The sequence below is a fragment of the Trachymyrmex cornetzi genome, unplaced genomic scaffold (genome assembly GCF_001594075.2).
Source record: "Trachymyrmex cornetzi isolate Tcor2-1 unplaced genomic scaffold, Tcor1.1 scaffold223, whole genome shotgun sequence".
NCBI lineage: Eukaryota > Metazoa > Arthropoda > Insecta > Hymenoptera > Formicidae > Trachymyrmex > Trachymyrmex cornetzi.
The window spans coordinates 1,871,504-1,889,997 of record NW_017296881.1 but is presented as its reverse complement, the minus strand read 5'-3'; the positions used below and the strand labels follow the sequence as shown (position 1 = coordinate 1,889,997).

The window sequence follows — 18,494 nt, the reverse complement described above, 5'->3', positions numbered from 1 at the left end:
AAGTTATTTATATATGTGATACGTTTACGTTGTTACATGATGAGAAAGATAATTTGTAATCCCCTTGGTTAGAAGGATTGTACAATAATGTGGCATCTGCATGTGTCTTGAAGACGGAAAGTTATTTATATATGTGATACGTTTTTTTTCTATTGTACGTTCCGTAATCATTCTAGAGAAATATTGAAAAAGTTCCATAATTTTTATGCACAATATATTTCTGCAACTTGAGGAGGTATGCGTATGCGTTAGAATCAAAAGCGACTGTGAGTTAATTGAAATTCTTATTGTTACCCAGAATTTCGTGTTATTCCAATGATTGATCTACTTTGCGATTGTCCTTGAGTTGCATCAATTGATAAATGTAAATTAGTATCTGGGTGTATATAGAAACTGGTAGGATAATCTCTATCCTTTAATTGCTCGGCGAACAATCCTAATCAAATATGTTCCAATCGTTACCGGTCACTGAAGGCAAGCGTAATTCTTCGTACAAAGAAAAAAAAGTCCTATGCAGTGACCATAGATATTTTGATTCTATCCGATATGAAGTGATGGTTCCGATCTGTTAAACATTTTCCATATAATCGTATTGCGGAAAAAAATAATGTAAGGTAATAAGATATAGTATTATAGTCATTTTATATGGGGGAAAAAAAATAAACTGTTTTATACAAAAAGAAACGCTATTTGAAGAGAACATAATTATTTTTATTGATCATTCAGTAGTAAATCCCGTGATGTGATTATAGATCTTACTAATTTTGGGAGGAAGTTGATTCGTCTTCCAAGATATAGAAGCATAGTATATATTAAAAAAAGTAATATTAATCATTTTCATTTATACCGTAATGAACGATTATAACTCCGTATAATAATTATCTGATTGTAACTTATAATTGTTATCCGTACCATACAACATAACAGGAAAAACATAAGCATGGTAAATTTTAAGCAGTAAGCAAATCGTTTTTAAAACTCGCGGCCAATCAGAGCCGCGAATTTTTAAACAGTTGCCTCGGCTGTGATTGGCCAATTCATTTACCGCTACGTTCAGTCACTTCACTGCTTACGCACTGTCGCCCTTCGAGCTTTCATTATCGGTAATCCATAGTTTTCTTCTGCAACGAGCAAGGATTCTACCTTCTTTTTGCAAAGCTATTCTAACAGGAAACTGGCCTCATCGCGTAGATTGAAATGTATCTCCTCGTCATCGCGCAACCCCTTTGGCCACAGAAAACCGAGAACGGATTCGGGGTTAAAATGCAGTGCGGCGTCGAAAGAAAAGCTCGAGTGACGCGGATTTGGAACGATCGGTCGAAGACGACCAGTGTCCACCACCTGGTGGTCCCCACTCCATCCCTGGTGATCGCGAACGTCTATCGCACTGATGAGGTAGTGGGCAACGCGCGCGGTGGTGGGTATAGCACCAAGGCTCCCTTCTTTGTTGCTCGCTCTGCTAGAAAGGTGACTATGCCATGAAGACGGGCGGCATCGTGCACGCCTCGCGTATATACTCGCAGTCACCTTTCTCTCCTCGTGACCGTAGCATACGTTCTGCGACGTCCATGGCGCATTCGCGGCTCTGAACAACGACGCTGCATTGCTGCTGCGGCTCTCGTAGGCTCGCTCGTCGGAAGGAAGAGGAAGAGGAAGGGAAAAAAACGGAGATCCGGAGTGACGATCGGCCCGCGCGAGGTCAGTCCGCGGGTAACCGAGTCCGGTGGATCCGGAGACACCGAGGACTCGAACGAATTTTCAAATCCCCGCGCCGGTTTCGCCTCCCTTCGGTGCGGTCGGGGTGTGTGAGAGTCCGCGTGCAGAGGAGAGGAGGATAACAGCAATCGCCCCTTCGACCGATACCACGTCGTGATTCCTACGCCAGCGACCAACGGCCACGAGGAAAGATGATAATCGTGAGCAGCGTGCTGCTGATCCTGGCGGTCGTCTCGAGAGTGGGTGAGTTTACCTGACTCATTAATCGTTGCGTACCTCCTCCTCTTTACCGAGAATGCACGTTTAAAGGCCACACATAAACGCGGTCAAGCTAACTAACTTTACACGTCTGAATGTCGCACTTTGCCTCTCTTTTATGGGTCTTTGATACTCAAAATACAAGTGTCATTGCACTTTGCTTCTTATATAATCTTTAATATTCAAAATTTAACAAGTTTATTATTAATGAATTGAGCACCGAATTAAACATTTTACTCTTAATGTACAGTCGCGTTAAAATCATCCATTGATATCCTCCGAAGCGAATTTTATAGAAATCTTTTATAAGAATTCTATTCTTATCAAGCTCATAAAAATGTTAATGGAATATTTCAATCGGTCATTTCGCTCAACGGTAAACTCTAAAAAATTCGGCGTGAATTTAACGCTGCACTGAAAAAAAATTAAATACATGTTTGAATATTTCTAAGTAAATGTAAACATATATTTATTTGATACAAAAACTCAATTTAATTTAACTATCATTTTTTTATTGAGTAAATATTTATTTACTTTAAAATTATGCTTTATACTATTTAAAGAAATATGTATCAAAATTTAGTTTTTTTTTTTTCAGTGTGCGTTATGTAATTCTCACAGTTGTTAATATTAACGCAAAAACATGATGTGAATTTTACATAAATATACTTCTGATGTAAATACCAGGGATCATAAATCCCTATCACGTCGATGTAGTATTACACCAACACGGTGAGAATTATGTAGACACCACATGATGTTAAAACCACACCGATATTTTTTCGTGTGTACAAGTAATCGTAACGAATAAGGAATATTGCAGATCAACCGGACGGAGAATTGATTGCGCGGTCTCGCGCGACAGGACAATTTATTGAGACAAAGTTTTTTCATTCGAGAGGTTCCGCGGCGCGGGAAAGGCTATCGCGGTATAGAACTCGCTGCTAACTCGGGCTGGAATCGCATGCTCGCTCGCTCGCTCGTATTAGCTGCGAAAATGTCAGTTTACGTAATGTCCGCGCCGTTGGATAACTGGCACACGCGGAAATCAAGCTATCGCGCCCGCCGATCCCCCGGGGTGCGCCCGAGGGTAGCGTTATATTCTCCAAGAGCTCGCTTCCCGTCGCGCCTGATCCTTGATTGACAGGAATGTCCCGCATGGGCGACCGAATGCTGCGCACCGAAATGCACGAATACACTTTTTCCTTCAAATTTCATGCCGTGCTGCCACGAGGCATGTCTTTCGAGCCGAGTTAATTGCTCCAGGAGGCTGATAAATGTCGTATAAGTAATGTTACTTCGGGCAAAACTATGTAAGATGGAAGTACTAGCGTAAAATTAATGAATATTAATTTCAGTGGGATGTTACTTAGTTATTACTTTCGATTTGAATATATCAACTGTATGATTACACGGAACGATTTTGCTCAAGTATCTAAAAATTTAGCTAGAAATAGATCTGGAAATCGTTTTATTAAACTATGTAGAAATAATTATGTAGAACGCTTAACTGGTTGAATATCAAAATTTTTGCAGCATGTTTATTTATATTTGAATTTCTTACATAATTATTTTGATGGCCCAACTGAATTATTTTTAGATTTGTATCTAACTAAATTCGTAGATATTTCAGCAAAGTTAGTCTTTCCGCGTTATACGCAAGACTGACTTCCATAATTTGAACATTTGTGTCTTTTTTAAATTAAAAAAATAATTTCTTCAAAATAAATAATTCTTTCTATAAATTTGTACTTAGGATAAATTTGACAAATAAATCTCTGTATATAGAGACAAAGTAATATCAAATGGAATGTTAGTTAATCAAAGTTTTATTAATGCATCTTCATAATTTACTGTCACGTCGTAAGTCACTCGGGTCCAAGAAAAGTGGTAAGAGCAAACGATTCATTATAATTATCTCGTTTATGAGATTTACGGTATCTGAGTGAAGAATCTTGAGTGTGTGGAACGAGTGCGTGCATGTGTGTGCCGCTTTGTTTGTGTTTGCGAGTAATTAAACGTGTCTACATAATACATAATTATCCGCGAGAGGTTCCTTCCCTGAAGAAACGTTCCCGCGACACAGCGACGGTTTAACATTCCCAAATGCAGAAATCTCCCGCGGGCGGTACTGTACGTTCGTCTCTTACTTTTGGGGAGGGAGGAGAAGCCTTTTGCAATCCGGTAGCACGGTAGGTCGGTTTCGCATGCGAAAAGACCGATTTGCGAAACTTTGCCGCAGCAGTGGCCGAGCTTGGATAGAGTCGAGCGCTCCGGTGAATATTTCGTTGAAAAGCCTTGCGAAACGGCGAGTCTCTCGGGAAATTCGTGGTATATTCGGGGAAAGTTTTCTTACCAGGAGATCTTGCTTGGAAAGCCCCGCAACTTATTTATTAAAACGACAAAAAATATATAAATCGAAAAGGTAGAGAAGTTAATCGCTGCTGGTTGGCTGATTGCAGCAGAGCAGACAAAACTTTATAAAATTAATAATTGCGCAATTGTTAAACAATGATGCGTGTCAGTTGGATGAATAAGATTTACAACTTCGATTACTTAATGGTTATTTTTTTATATACATATAAGTATAAACTTTACTACTAGATGAGCGCGGCTACCAATTGACTAAACAATTAGGAGGCTTTCAAGTAGTAAAACGATTGCCTGAAGCAACCGATTAGTACTCCTGCTAGTAAATCCGCTTATGCCTGTCGATTTAGTTTACGTAATAACATTACAAGTGGCAACTACCGTGAGTACCGTCGGAGGCTCCAATCGCATCTTCGCTCGTGCATTCTCATCAAAGAATCACGCCGCTCCATCCCATCGATGAGTGTAGTTGTGCCAAACGGAGCGCTTCTCGCAGGTTTCTCGCGGAACAGAATCAGCCTGCACGATTTTGCGAAATCCGAAAGTGACCATAACGCTGTCGTGATCCACGTCAGTCTCGGTCGCGTATCTGGCCGGATCAGATATGAAACAGAATTCATCGGCGAAGCGGGCGCGACGTGGATCCGAACAAAGGAGAATGCTTGAACCGAACGGTATTGTTGCTATATTTCGGTAACCACGACGACCTGGCTCGGCGTGGAAATGGTCCCTTTTGCGAAATCCACCCGGAGGTGCTCGGTTGCACCGTGTGCACCGCAGGCGGGCAGGCGGACGACGGCGTTCGGCAACGGGAAGGGGACGCAATCAGAAATCTGTTCCCATCGGTTAACGAGACGACTGCCGGGAACAAGGGGGTCTCGTCTTGTCTCGCAAGAGAGACGTGTATCCGCCGTCGCGAGGGAGATCGCGGCGCGTTAAGATGAAAGATAATAAGAAAGAAATACCGATCTCCTCGCAAGAGACTCGCAGATACGTGCAATCGACCGTCGCGCGTTAGGTTGCCCTGTTCGCGTTCCGTTCTTCCGTAACACCTTTGCGTCCACAAACGTTAACAGAAAATCGCAAACGCGTCAGTTTTCCTAGATGTCTCAAGACTCTCAAGTCCGTTGTATTACGGGATTGATGATTACGCTGACGGACGGTGACCTTTTTCTCTCGCGTGAATAGGGTATTATGGAATTGTTATTATTGAATTATTACTATTATTAGGTATTATGGAATTATTTGAAATGGATTTTGATTGGAATTGTTTAGTTGTTTCCTAGATTTTTGTTATGTTTCCTACACGTAAAGAACGTTTTTATTAAAAATGTAGCTATTATAGATACAGATCTGGAATAATTTTGTTTACTCACTAAAATAATTATGTATAGGATGCTCAAACTGGTTGTTGGAGCGTCAAACATTTTTAATTATTTGATAGTCCGATAAAATTATTTTCAGATCTGTATATCTAGCTAAATTTTTATATTATTTTATAATAATAAACGATTGATTAAGGCCGTATATGTGAATACACAACAAATAAGAGTTTAAAGCCTATAACGGTCGAAGCTGGATCTTAGATGCTTAAATAATTTTCATGTGAATTTATATATCACATATGTAGTCATTTTGAACTGTGCGTCGAATTGAATTTTCGGACTTATAAATGCAATTAAACTTTTGTAGTAATGTCACGATTAAATTGACAAACAATTTAATCGTGACAGTACTTAATTTTATGCTCAATCAGGCATCCTATTAGAAAGATGTTAATGTGCTAAAAACTGTAAATAAATTTATTGCGAAAAATATTACCTCTGCCGGTAGTTGAACCCGGATCTCTAGCATTCTATACGAGATAAATTTTTTAAATAATTCAGCAAAACCGTTCTTTCCGCGCTTGTATTCTCTAAATTCTTTGGAATAGAGAATTTTATTTTAAAGAGTGAACATTGAGCCAAGAAGAGTGGCTCAATTTTCAATTTTTAAGAGTGAACTTTTACTCTTTAGAGTGAGATTCACTCTAAAAATTTTAGAGAGTAGGGAAAACGAAACAATTTCGGTTGGAAATCATTTCGAATAGTTGTATGATACATGTCCTCTTCTGATTCACGAACTGCGTCGATATGCTTTAGAGAGCAAGAACAGAGAAGTAGTATACTATCTTAAGCCATGATGAAATCAATAATTGGGATTCCTTTTGTGCGCTACTCGGTTTTTTCAGAAAAAAGATATGTCGCTATTATGGAAATAGCATCTGATCAGCATCTGCTAACGGAACAAGTATTCAAATTAAATAGCAGAGGGTGCGGTGACCACTTATACTTCTCAATAGTAAATTACCGATTAATGAAAATACTAGCTAAATTCACGTAACCATATCCTTAAACGGTGACGTCGCGACCCACAAATATGTATGAATTACACAATTATTGTACATAGTGACGCCATCTCATTTACATTATCAGTTATGCTAGAATGAAGTATTTGACGAAGGTCAGTAGCTTTTTGATCGAAACTCGTCCAAGGTACTTCTATGTTATTTCATGGCCGCACTATCTTGTATTTATTTTTAAATACAAGACAGTGCGATTTTTACGGTTAATACTTGGATTGATTGAAAAATATTCTTAATCCTCTTTTCTCCATTAATCAAATCGATGGTGACTTAATAGAAATCGCGCATTTTTTTTATTCGTTAATAAAATTCCAAGAAATGTAATTTAATTCACATATAATATGTATTAAAAACATTCCATGAATTAAAAATAAGATATTTTTGCTCTTTATAGTATTTATATTTTTTGTGTTTCTGTTTAAATGTAATTATTTAAAAAAAGATTTATCTTAGAGTAGCGTAGGATGAGTGGTGTAAGATTATACAGCGATCCTGCAATAATCTTTTGTCAACCACTTCGATAGTCTGAAATATACGATGCAATCTCTCTCGCATGGCGTTACATATATCCATTAGAGGGACATACACGTACATGTACGTAAGAGAGGCGGACTCGGTTTGGTGCGTAGGCGGGCCATTTCGCGATACCGTCAGCTCGCATCAGCGAAGTAATTTAGCAGCCGGAATGCAGTTTACGCCCCATGATTTACACGTCGCCGGGATATCTCGGCGTCAAGGGCTCTGCGAATCGCAGTTGCTGTCGAAGTGCTCGCGTTATCCTTTCTAAAAGTCATGAATTATAGCTCGCGAAGCAACGCACGTCGTATCCTCGAACTATGGTCGATTCTTCTGTTTAAAGATTATAAAACGTATAGTATTTCAAATTACATTATTCTCATAATGCTGCTTTCTTAAATTGCACTGCCATTTTATTAGCTTTTGATCAACGATTCTGATCTGAATTATTAACGTTCTCCAAGTTTCGACAATCTCGCGTCGACTTTGCTATTCGAGAAGACTATATATTGGCAAATAAAATCGATATAATTTATGCAACGCACATCGACCGATCCGTAGACGCACCCATCGCAAACTCACGGACATAAATCACCGCTATTCGAGCCAGTTAAATTTACGTCCTTTAACGTTATCCAGGCGGGACGTCAGGGTCCTCGGGAGGGAACTACGATCGTGCAGGGCAATAAAATCGATACTTCTCCCGTGGACTCGTAATCTCGCGTCTCTCGCATTGGATGTACACACACACATACATTACGCACGTAGCCGCGTGCTCGAAAACCACCTCCCTCAGCTATTATCCTTTCTCCAGGATCCCGAGAGCACCCGCGCCGCTACGCAATTATCGGGAGAATTTACCGGCGGCATACGTACCTCTCTTACATTACGGACAACCCCTCGGTCGTTTTGCACGTCGACACGTAAAAACCACCACATTCCCAACTGTGTTCACGTTGAAGTGGAAATATTCCGCGGCTCGAAATGAGAAGGAAGGATAAGCGGCTTATATTTATATCTCCTCACACAATTGTAGGTTTTCCAAATGCACACTTGCGGTTGAAAGGGACAGATCTATGGGTGTTGGTCGATGAACAAAAATTTTGACTTGACTATAATTATTGGGAGACTGTTTTCCTTGAACAGAAAAATCGAATCGATTCACGATATTAAATTTGAGACTGCATCTTAAGATAGTTTTAATATGTAATTGTAATCAAAAGATGTACACTGAGAAAAAAATTGTTCATTTGACTAAATTAATTTAGTTTTTCTGTATTTCTTCCGTTGGATAATGTGTGTATTTAAGTCAATATACGATATATTTGACTTAAATACTTACGTTCTTCATCGAAAGAAGAGTAAAGACGAACTAACTTAATTTAACTTAATTTTTTTTAGCGTAACGAAGCATGGGAAGTGTCTATATTAACGACGAGTTAATTTTGTACATAAAAATGGTTAAAATATTATTATTAGCAATGGATTGTACAAAATAGATTTGAATGAGCGAGAGAAAGAAAGCGAGAGGGTGATTCACTTCTGATGGCTCTGATGTCTTCATGAGACACATTCGCTAGACACATTCGCATTCCTCGTTTTACGAATTCGCTCTCACAGTTTTACTCCGTTGGAAATGTGCCCCGTTCCATTATCCTGTGGCCAGGATTCCATCAGCACCCACGCAAGCGGCCGCGCCGCACCGCAATTACCGAGAAAATTTACCGCGAGCGCGAATGTGTATCTCAGGTTCCCGCGATCGCATAAGCGTCTAGCCCGAGGAATACGACGTTGGACACGGCTTATCGAACACGAGCGTAATATTCGTAAGACACGAGATTTCCCTTTCGTTGGTATCTACTGCCGGACACACCCTCGCTTGCGCAGGCAACGAAATAGCTTCAATGAATTTCGCGAAGGATATCCCCCTGACTCAAGAGCATTAAATTAAAATAAAAATACTTTTGTGGCGCGCTCGATAAATCAAACATAAGTAAATTGCCTATATAAATCTCCGCGCGGTTATTAGTGCGTAAATAATATTTAGAAAGCGATAAAATATAATTCGTAAACAATTGAAAGGAAAATATATGGTCCATAGAAGCTTCAAATTCGCATTCTCCTTATACGAAAATTAGTAATTTCTTGCGTTTAATCACTACAACTCTATTACCTGTTTGTTTAGTTGTGTTCTGCTCTATTAGGTAGTAGGATGTTAAATTAGCAATTACAGAGATGAGCTGCAGCAAATCGATGACGCAACGATGCGATGATTGTGCAGAAATAGACTGCACTGCAGAATTAAGTTATAGATCCCTTTCTCTCTCTCTTTCTATTTCTTTCTCTCTCTCTCTTTCTCCTTCTCCAGTCGATACTTTATGCTGAGAAAACGAGTATACGCGGCGAGGAAAAATAAAGATCTCCATGGCGGCGCGTTTCATCCAATCTTTATCCGTTTATGTCGCTGAAAGCATTCCTTGATTATTATTACCCTTCTCTGGGGGATTCCATCGGTAAACGCACGCGCGTATACGCGCGTTGCAATTACCAGGAGAATTTACTGTGGGGTGTGCACGTATATTATGCCACAGGCATCTCCTTTGTTATGTTCTCGGTCTATTCCGTAAATGCGGTGCGTAAAATCGAACGGTTATATAGACAGCAGATAAAGAGATTGCAATTCAATGATCTTTCTAGCTTAACTTTTACTCCTCATCTATTATTCTTAAAGTTTCGTATAAATAAATGTATAAATAAATTTTAAAGTAGTTTTGTATAATAAAATTCTACTTTATTCGAGCAAGTGTAGCTATAAACTAACGAGCAAGTAGCGTGGACAAAACTGATTGGACGATTGAAATTCTAAGTAATTATGTCGTTTATACAGCTGACCTTTCAAACTCTGATTTAGTTTTTCTATTTTTGCTAAACTTCTGTCAAGGCATAATTTTTCATTACCTGTTTCAAAATTTCAATAAAAAATATAAAAATGAAAACGAGGTAAAACTTATGTAAAATGTTGTTCAAAGGGATTTTGAAGCATAATGAAATTCGCATAAAAATATAAAAATATAAAATGTTTTCTATTTAAAATGCGATACATAATATACCTGGGTACATTGATAGAAGGGTTAACATTAGAACCACTGATAAATTAATCCAATCGCGATTCAAGATAAATCTAGCTTTTTACGGGGGGGGAGATTATTGCCTTCAAAATAAAATTACTTATAATTAATTACGAGTATTTATTAAAAATCACAAAAATCTGAAGCTCCACGTGCAAATCCAAATAAACTGGAAAAGAAAAACTATTATATGAGTAAAAAATGGCACAGCCGCGGTTCTAGTTAATCAGGTCACTTTTGAATCATACCTGGTGTCCGTTACGGCAGTAGATCCTGCAGGATCGCATCCAGGGTGGCCTTCCCCCACGCGTCGCAATTAGAAGATTTACCGCGCGCGTGAACGCTATACGCGTAGCCCATTATGTTCTTCTGCGACTTCGCCGCCGTGAGTTTCGCCCCGTCGGCAATTACCCGGAGAATTTACCGTAGCCAATGCACCGATATCGGTTCCTCCGCTCGCCCGTCTATTATCCTTGGCCAGCGACTGGCCACACTTCCCACTCCGCCGACGACGGGAAACATTCGCGGTATGCGAAGGAGAAAATATAAAACCGTGGAGCATGCTCGTGAAAATCCAACAACATACGATCGCGTTCATGAAAAATCGTCATTTCGTGGCACGAACGTCGTTTCATCATGCCTTTAACATTTTGAAAAGAAATTCTCGAAAAGTGTTATCCAGGATTATCCAGAACACAGACCTGAAAAACCGGGAAAAGTCTGGAATTTTGAAATTTGCTCACAATTTCTTTAAATTGCTCCTATTCTAGATAATTGTTATAATTTTTCAATATTATATCTGACGTTTATAGTGAAATACGTTCAAAACTCGCACACTTTAAACGATTTTAATAAAATAATTAAAATTTATATTTTATTCATTATTTTTATTTGATCGCCCTTTTTCATAACTGCATTCTTTTTTCCCAATACTAATTTATTTATTTATTTTTTTGCTTGAATTTGCACCCAAAATTTTAGTGCGCTCCTAACCTTTTTTGCATTGTTTTTAATAATATATGTTAGCTTTCCTACAATTCTTGACTTTAAATGTGTTAAAATTTACATATTTTATATTGGAAAATTTTCTATTTTCATCTGGAAAAAACCTGGGAAAGTCAGGGAATTTTTTAATTTATTTTCTGTGGCAACCCTGGTTATCGTAAAATTCTAGAAATAATGTTATCGTCAAGGATCTATTATCTCGCGGAACTACGGCGAAATATTACGAAACTGTAATTGTTTCTCTTTCGCGCGTTAATGAACATATTACGCTATGTTATTGTCGACAGTTAAATAAGATTTTATTATCTGGGTCACGAGAAACGTATAGTTATATATTTAACTCCCTTTTCTTTTTCTCTCTCTCTCTTTCACTTTTCGTAGTATACTTTTGTGTTTAATGGGACGAATAAAAGGATTGTTTATAGCTCACTACGGGACCACCGTGTGTAATTTTAGTGAGGCAATGAGTGATGGCGTACCAATAACGTATTAACGCCTATTACGAGTGCGTTGCAAATACGTAGATAATCAATCGTTCTTTGCCGGTATCGTACGAAAGTGGTCGCTCTGAGGCGATATACTTCCCTGCCCACGTCGTAAACTATTCGGAACGATCATTACTCTCTGGGAAACGGCTAATTGTTAATACCGAATGTGGTAATAACGCAAGTTTGCGCGGTCGTTATCCTTAAGAGTTTACAATGCCTGATACGCGAGCGTAGCCCTGCGGCAGTTAAGTTCTTACGTACACCGACGAAATAATAACTCTCTCTATACATCTGCGGGACTGAACGGATATTTGGCGTCGAATGTTATCGTTCGCGATCTGAATTCACGGAAAGTATGTAACGAAAAGCGAACGGAAACAATCCGGTGATATAAAAGGAATGTGTAAATTGATCGTTTCCACTTCGTTAAAACGGGAGCTCATTCTTTTCCAGCAAAAAATACGGAAGAACGAATATTTCTATGTTTCTTTCTCTTCTGGGATATTTTGTTATTGGATCGGAGAAATACTTTTGTCGGATCGTGCGCGCGTATAAGAGTGTATTAACCGGAGACTTTGAAGACCAATGGCTCGAAGCGGGCATGTCGTGTTCCAAATTTTTTTATAAAGCAGGTTTCGGATTTTTCACCGAGAGTTTCTGGAAAAATCGGCGTGTATTACGAGGAGACGTTTGTTATAAATTAATTGAAAACACATAGATCATATCGCGAACACTGTGCGAGACAATGTTCATCCGACGTGCGTACCCGCCAGCCGTGTTTTCATTTACCATAAATTAGACGGACGCGAAAGAGATGCGCGAGTTGCTCTCTCGTTAAAACCCGTAGCCCCTACTTGCGAAGGGTTACTGTCGAGGAGAGTTTACTGCCCTCAGCAGACGATCCTCGCGAAGGCTCCTCGTGTCGTAGGTCAGGAATCCTTTTGCAGCAGGGACCGCCGCCTACGCTCGTAGCCTCGGCAGCGTAATGATTTAATACCTTACTATCGTGATCTTGCGCGCCGTTAAACGTGGGGATCTACCTGGGAACGAATCAAGCTTTCGATCTTTGAAAGCGTCAGCGAAGGAGCGGAGCATTATTTAATTACGCAAACTCGTTTATGTATTATATTTAATTGCATAACATTTCTGCGCTGGAAATTATTTATTTATTTTTTTGAATGCTACGAGTTCTTCGAAGCGAAGAGGCATATAAATTACGTAAAAAGGAGATTATTTTGAAATAGAAAATAGTACTCTGTTCGTATAATAATACGTTCGTATAATAATAATACGTTCGTGTGATAAAATGGTAGGATAGAAAAATTTGTATAACAGAGATTTGAAAATAACGTATATTTTGATTATTTATATTAAATCAAGGAAAGTGATTTATAAGATGATCTGTATAGTGAATTCGAATATAATTCGTTGATATATTAAGTCGATTTTACTCTTCTTTTACTATCGTATGAAAGAATTTGCGAAAATATCTAATTTCGCGTGCATTCTCGATAAAAATGCTACGTCAATGTAACGTAGTTGCATCTCTACGTTCCCCACTGCCCTCAAAACCATGGTGCATTGAGAAACGAGGTTTCACACTCTCCTTCGACGGAACTCTTCACCTCCTTTGCATACTTCTACCGGCCGAAGCGAAATTATGATATATGCTTGTTTTCTACGCTTGCCAAACACACATTAAAGTATCCATCTGCACGAGCACCTTGCAGAAAATGAAAAGGAGGATTGGCTACACCAACGAGTCTTACTCGAAATTCAACGTAAACAACATCAAAATTACAATACAAAGTACTTTAATTTTTTTTACTATGCCGGAACTAAAATTTTACTTTCATACATAATAATGTTGTTACTAGAACGTGTCACACGGATAAATAATAAAATTATAACAGATGTAAAAAGTTACGTGTTCATATTTAAAAAAAAAAAGGCTGTAACTTATTAGCTCCTATTACGCGATTCACATTCACGCCGTAATTAGAAATGAGCTGTTTCGCCTCTTCTATTACGCTTCATTGATCGAATTAATTTTGCAACCTCGGCTTATTAGTTATTACATCACCTTATTCCCACGTCATGCGAAATCAGTTGTGCATTACATGAGTTATTTAATTTTGAAATGACACACATTTGAAGATCATATTTTGAGTAAATTAAAATTAAATGCAAATAATTTAAATTCCATGTTTTAAAGTTGGTCGTGAATGAGTTTAACACAGATTACTTGATCTTTCGAATACCAAATATAAATAGAAAACAAACAGAAATATATTAAAACTGCATTTTAAACATGCATTTAATAAGTTGTTTAAGTCTCTCTTTCTTCACTGAAAATACATCAGACTTGAAAAATCGAAGACCTAACGACCTAATTTTTTCAATTTCTTCAACATACATATATTTATATGGCTTAATAATTTGCCTTTCAGAAGACTAATTTCAAATTAATAGGCTGTGCGATCGTAATTCTGTGGACGCATTAAATTTTTTTATTATCCACAGTATAATTTCATGGCAATACGAGTTAATAAAATATTTACTGCGTCTCATCCGGCGATTGATTGGCGATAGGCATCAATGCTTTAGAAGAGTAAACAAAACGCGTGCCCTCGAAATTGCCAGCGCAGACGAGAAACGAGGTTTCACCTTTCCCGTAGGCTGCCTCGCGTCCAAGTCCACCTCCACCGAGAACAGCTGGAGCGAAATCCGGCTTACGCGACTTTCGCACGTGCGCGAACGATTACGGGAACGTCGTGGCGAATGGACGGTTTTATACGGCATTATTTTCCATGATAATGTTTCTGGTTGTCAACAAGAAAAGTCTTAATTGAACCCTTAGTACACACGATGGTTTTCCAGTCTTTTATCACACACAATGGATCATTCCTACTCCAGCTTAATTTTTTCCAATATACAAAAATTATTAAGTGATTTTGACATATACTTGAACATTTTTAGAAAGTATTTATAACGTTGTTGTGTGTTTAAAAAACAATTGGATTATTAATGTCCTGCACGTTTCTTTTCTTCAAAAAACTAATAACCATATCATATAACTAATTACTTGATACGCGCCTAGTTTTTCGAAGAAAAGAAATGTGCAGGGCACTAATAACCCACTAAAGGTTAATAAGGGTTGATATTTTTGAAATTCTTATACGAGGTATTTAAAAAAGAAAAATTACGTGCTGGAAATAGAGATATCCATCGCCCACTTTCATCGTGGAAAACACCTCGCTGACGAAATTCACCTTTAGGTCGTGCGGGTGGAAAATGGATCTCTGCGTACCGATTATTAGCAGCAGCGTAATCAAACGTCTCAACCCGAGAGAGCAAACGCGAAAGGTTGTTGCGAGGTAATTGGTAAGATTGCCAGTTGCAAAATGGATTGTATTATTGCTTAAGAAAATCTCTGGGTGAAGACGAATCATGAATTATTATCCGAAACGAAGAACAGAAACACGCCGTTTGTGGATCTTTCATCCGTATTGAGAAGAATGCGGACGATTTCATACAATTGCAAAATAGAATGCCTCGCAAAATTTGTGTAATTAAAGCACGATTTCGTCTGTCTGTGTTTATTTATCTGGATATTACGTCGAATCGATTTGCGTGAGAAAGACTCGACTTTAAAATGTCAGTAGTGAAATAACATTATTCTGTAATTTATTATAATCTTTTTAGCAACATTTTTGTGTGAATTGCCAAATTTTCTATACAATTTTATTTACAATTTATAATTCTATTTCAAATTACTTTAATTTTAATTATTCTCTAATTATAATTTATAATCTATCTATAATCTTATACATATGTATATATTATAAAAATAGACGGAGAAATGTTCAACACAAATGAGTAAAGAAGGCCATATTTGATCCAGGTTTTAGTACTTAATAATATATTTGAATTTTTAGAATTTCTAATTCTGATAATATAATCGTATAGCATTTCGGGATAAATATAACTACTGAGCATTGAGAGATTCGTGTCTGCAGATGTCGGCGTGTTACGGGAGAAAGCGTCGAAAAACGACACTTTGCCTTCGACGCGAATATTACTGTGGCGCGTCGTCATCTCCCGCAGACAATCGAGAGTAATGATAGTGCGATTAAGGCACTTATGCACTTACTTACCTGTCTCCAGTGCATAATCGGGGATTGCCATAATATTCTAATTGGTCAATGGCGTGCCACGCCATGTCGGATTCATCCTACGTTAAGAGATTCAAGGTCCGTTGCGATCTAATCGGTCTAAATTAATTGTGATTCGCTTTCGAGACAAGACGGCCGTATTATTCGAGACAATCAGGATAACGAGGAGCAGTGAGAATTCGCGATTCGTTCCACGACTGCTCAAACCGTTTCAAGTGCTATTCCGATTTACAGGCCTTTCGATCTCGTTTTATCAGTCTGTAAAAAGTTAAGAAATAGATCGAGGAGCGACAAAAATTCTAAGAGCGAGACATCAACTCGGCTTTACACCCACGAGAATGCAAAATTCCCCGCGCGAATCCGGGATTTTATTTCGGCGCGGTTGTAAATGTCGGGTCGAAGATAAAAGGAGCGCAATGTGAGTGTCGCCTGGCGCCACCGCTCCTTTTATTGCATTCCTACGTAGAATCAAATGGCCAGAAGAACCTGGTTCACCTGGTTTCCAAAATCCTGCGGTATTCGGAACGTAGCGCCGTCGAGTCGGCGTTCACCTAGGAACCCGCTTCTTTTTCAAGGCGTGAGACTCTCGTCGACCCCCTTTCCTTCGCGCTATTTTCGCGTCGAAGGGGAAAAAATGCCATCAAGGTCGACGTCTCGTGAACGGCCTTCGCTTTCTCCGTAAACGTTCTATTTGAAACGAGAAGATCACTATCTAGACACTCTAAAAGACTTAACTCTGTCATGTTCTTTCAATATCTGTTGAGAGAAATATTTAGATCACAGGCGGATCGTGAGCGTTTGATTCGATTCTTTTTCCTTCAAAATACCGTTATCGGTCAGACCGATTCGGTCTGCAACACTTCGTATCTCGACAGCAACATTCTCTTTGCTGCTTTCTTTAACGACCTCATCGATCAATCTTCAATCGGCGACGACAAGCCCGAGAGATTAAACCCGGTCGACCTTCGTCAACAAAACGAAACTGGGCGATCGACCCCGCTTCCGGATGCTGTGGGTGTGCCCGTCGACAATTCCATTATTGCATAACAGGTTGCGATTCACAGCCTCGATTATAGTCTTATACAGTTAGTTGTCTATAGACACTCTCGCGCTCGCTTTTTTTTTTCGTCAATCATCCGTTCTATATTTCTTTTCCTCACGACCTTGACGAGCATGATAATGTGCAAAAAGCGATTATTAATGTGCAAAAAGCGTCCGTGTCGCAAGAAGCTTGATGGTCGAGCCGTTATGTGAAAGCACGAGTTTGTGCACAACAAACGTCGCTCGCTTCTTTATCTTTCCCTTTCGTATCGACCACGCCAACGACGACCTTCACTCCAGATACAATCGCGAAGCCTGACTATTTCTCCATCATCGTTCTCAATCATTATGGATAGCATATACCCGGAACCACCCACGTGCTTATTACGTTCGCGAGTGCGTCGCGGAAACCTCGAAACGAAACTCTACGTCTCTGGCTGTCTCACAATAGTCATTTAACTTTTTAAAGTCTAGTTTTTTATTTTCTAGTTAAGTTGTAATTAGACTCATTTCTACCGATATAGATTAACTTTAATCTTGCCTTATCTCATATTTTTTTTAATTCTAAAGAGAGTAAACAATAAATTAAACCGAGTTAATCTTACGTTGATAGAAGCCTTAACTTGATGATAATATAAAAAATTGTATTTTTCTAGTTATGGTAAAAACAATAAAATGATGATTTTATAATAAGTAGCCTTTAAAGTTATCAATACAAAATCATCAGTTTAATGATTAATCAGATATAGAAAAACACAATCTCTATATTATCATCAGGTTAAATAAGGCTAAATGTAAACCACAAGTTAACCAGAAAATGAAAAACCGAGTCTAATATCCGTTTCCACTAATGTAGATTAACTTTAATCTCGGTCCACTTATTCTTCATCTTTTTCTAGTTCTAAGAATTAGAAGATGAAGTTGAACCGAGATTAAAGTTAATCTAAATTGGCAGAAACGGGCATAAGTGATTCAATACCCGTGAAATAAGAATATGATCTATGACGATTTCGTAATTCATATATAATGTTTATTGAATTGAAAAATGCCTCAACGCAAAACATTTACCCTCCTATCGTAATTACCATGACTCACTGTACATCACCAAGGAAAGTACATACAATCAAACTGTAATAGAGAGTTCATTGATCGGATCTCTCCGCGACTTTAATCGCGCAAGTCAGCGTTAAGCTCTCACGCGCTCGCGCGATTCACACGTTCCAGCAAATCGACGTCACGAGCCGTTACTTTCTTGCACCCGTGGGTCCAAGATATCGCGATCTTATCGCAGGATCGTCGATAGTTTCGCGACGAGAGAAATAAAAAAAAAAAGGATTATGAGACCGAGAAACAACTGGCGCTGCTTTGTCGAACGCTCCTTTCTCGAGCGGCT

The 18,494-nt window shown here is 38.7% G+C and overlaps 1 protein-coding gene across 2 annotated transcripts in view; it reads left to right on the top strand.

Annotated features, from left to right (window-relative positions):
* The first annotated feature begins 1,467 nt into the window (after positions 1-1,467).
* The window catches only part of Cda5 (Chitin deacetylase-like 5), a 54,996-nt gene continuing 37,969 nt past the window's right edge, over positions 1,468-18,494 (top strand). For both annotated transcript variants that reach the window (XM_018506094.1, XM_018506095.1), the window contains exon 1: positions 1,468-1,959. In XM_018506094.1, the coding sequence (XP_018361596.1) occupies positions 1,908-1,959 (52 nt within the window). In that variant the 5' untranslated portion in view covers positions 1,468-1,907. The remainder of the gene's footprint in view (positions 1,960-18,494) is intronic.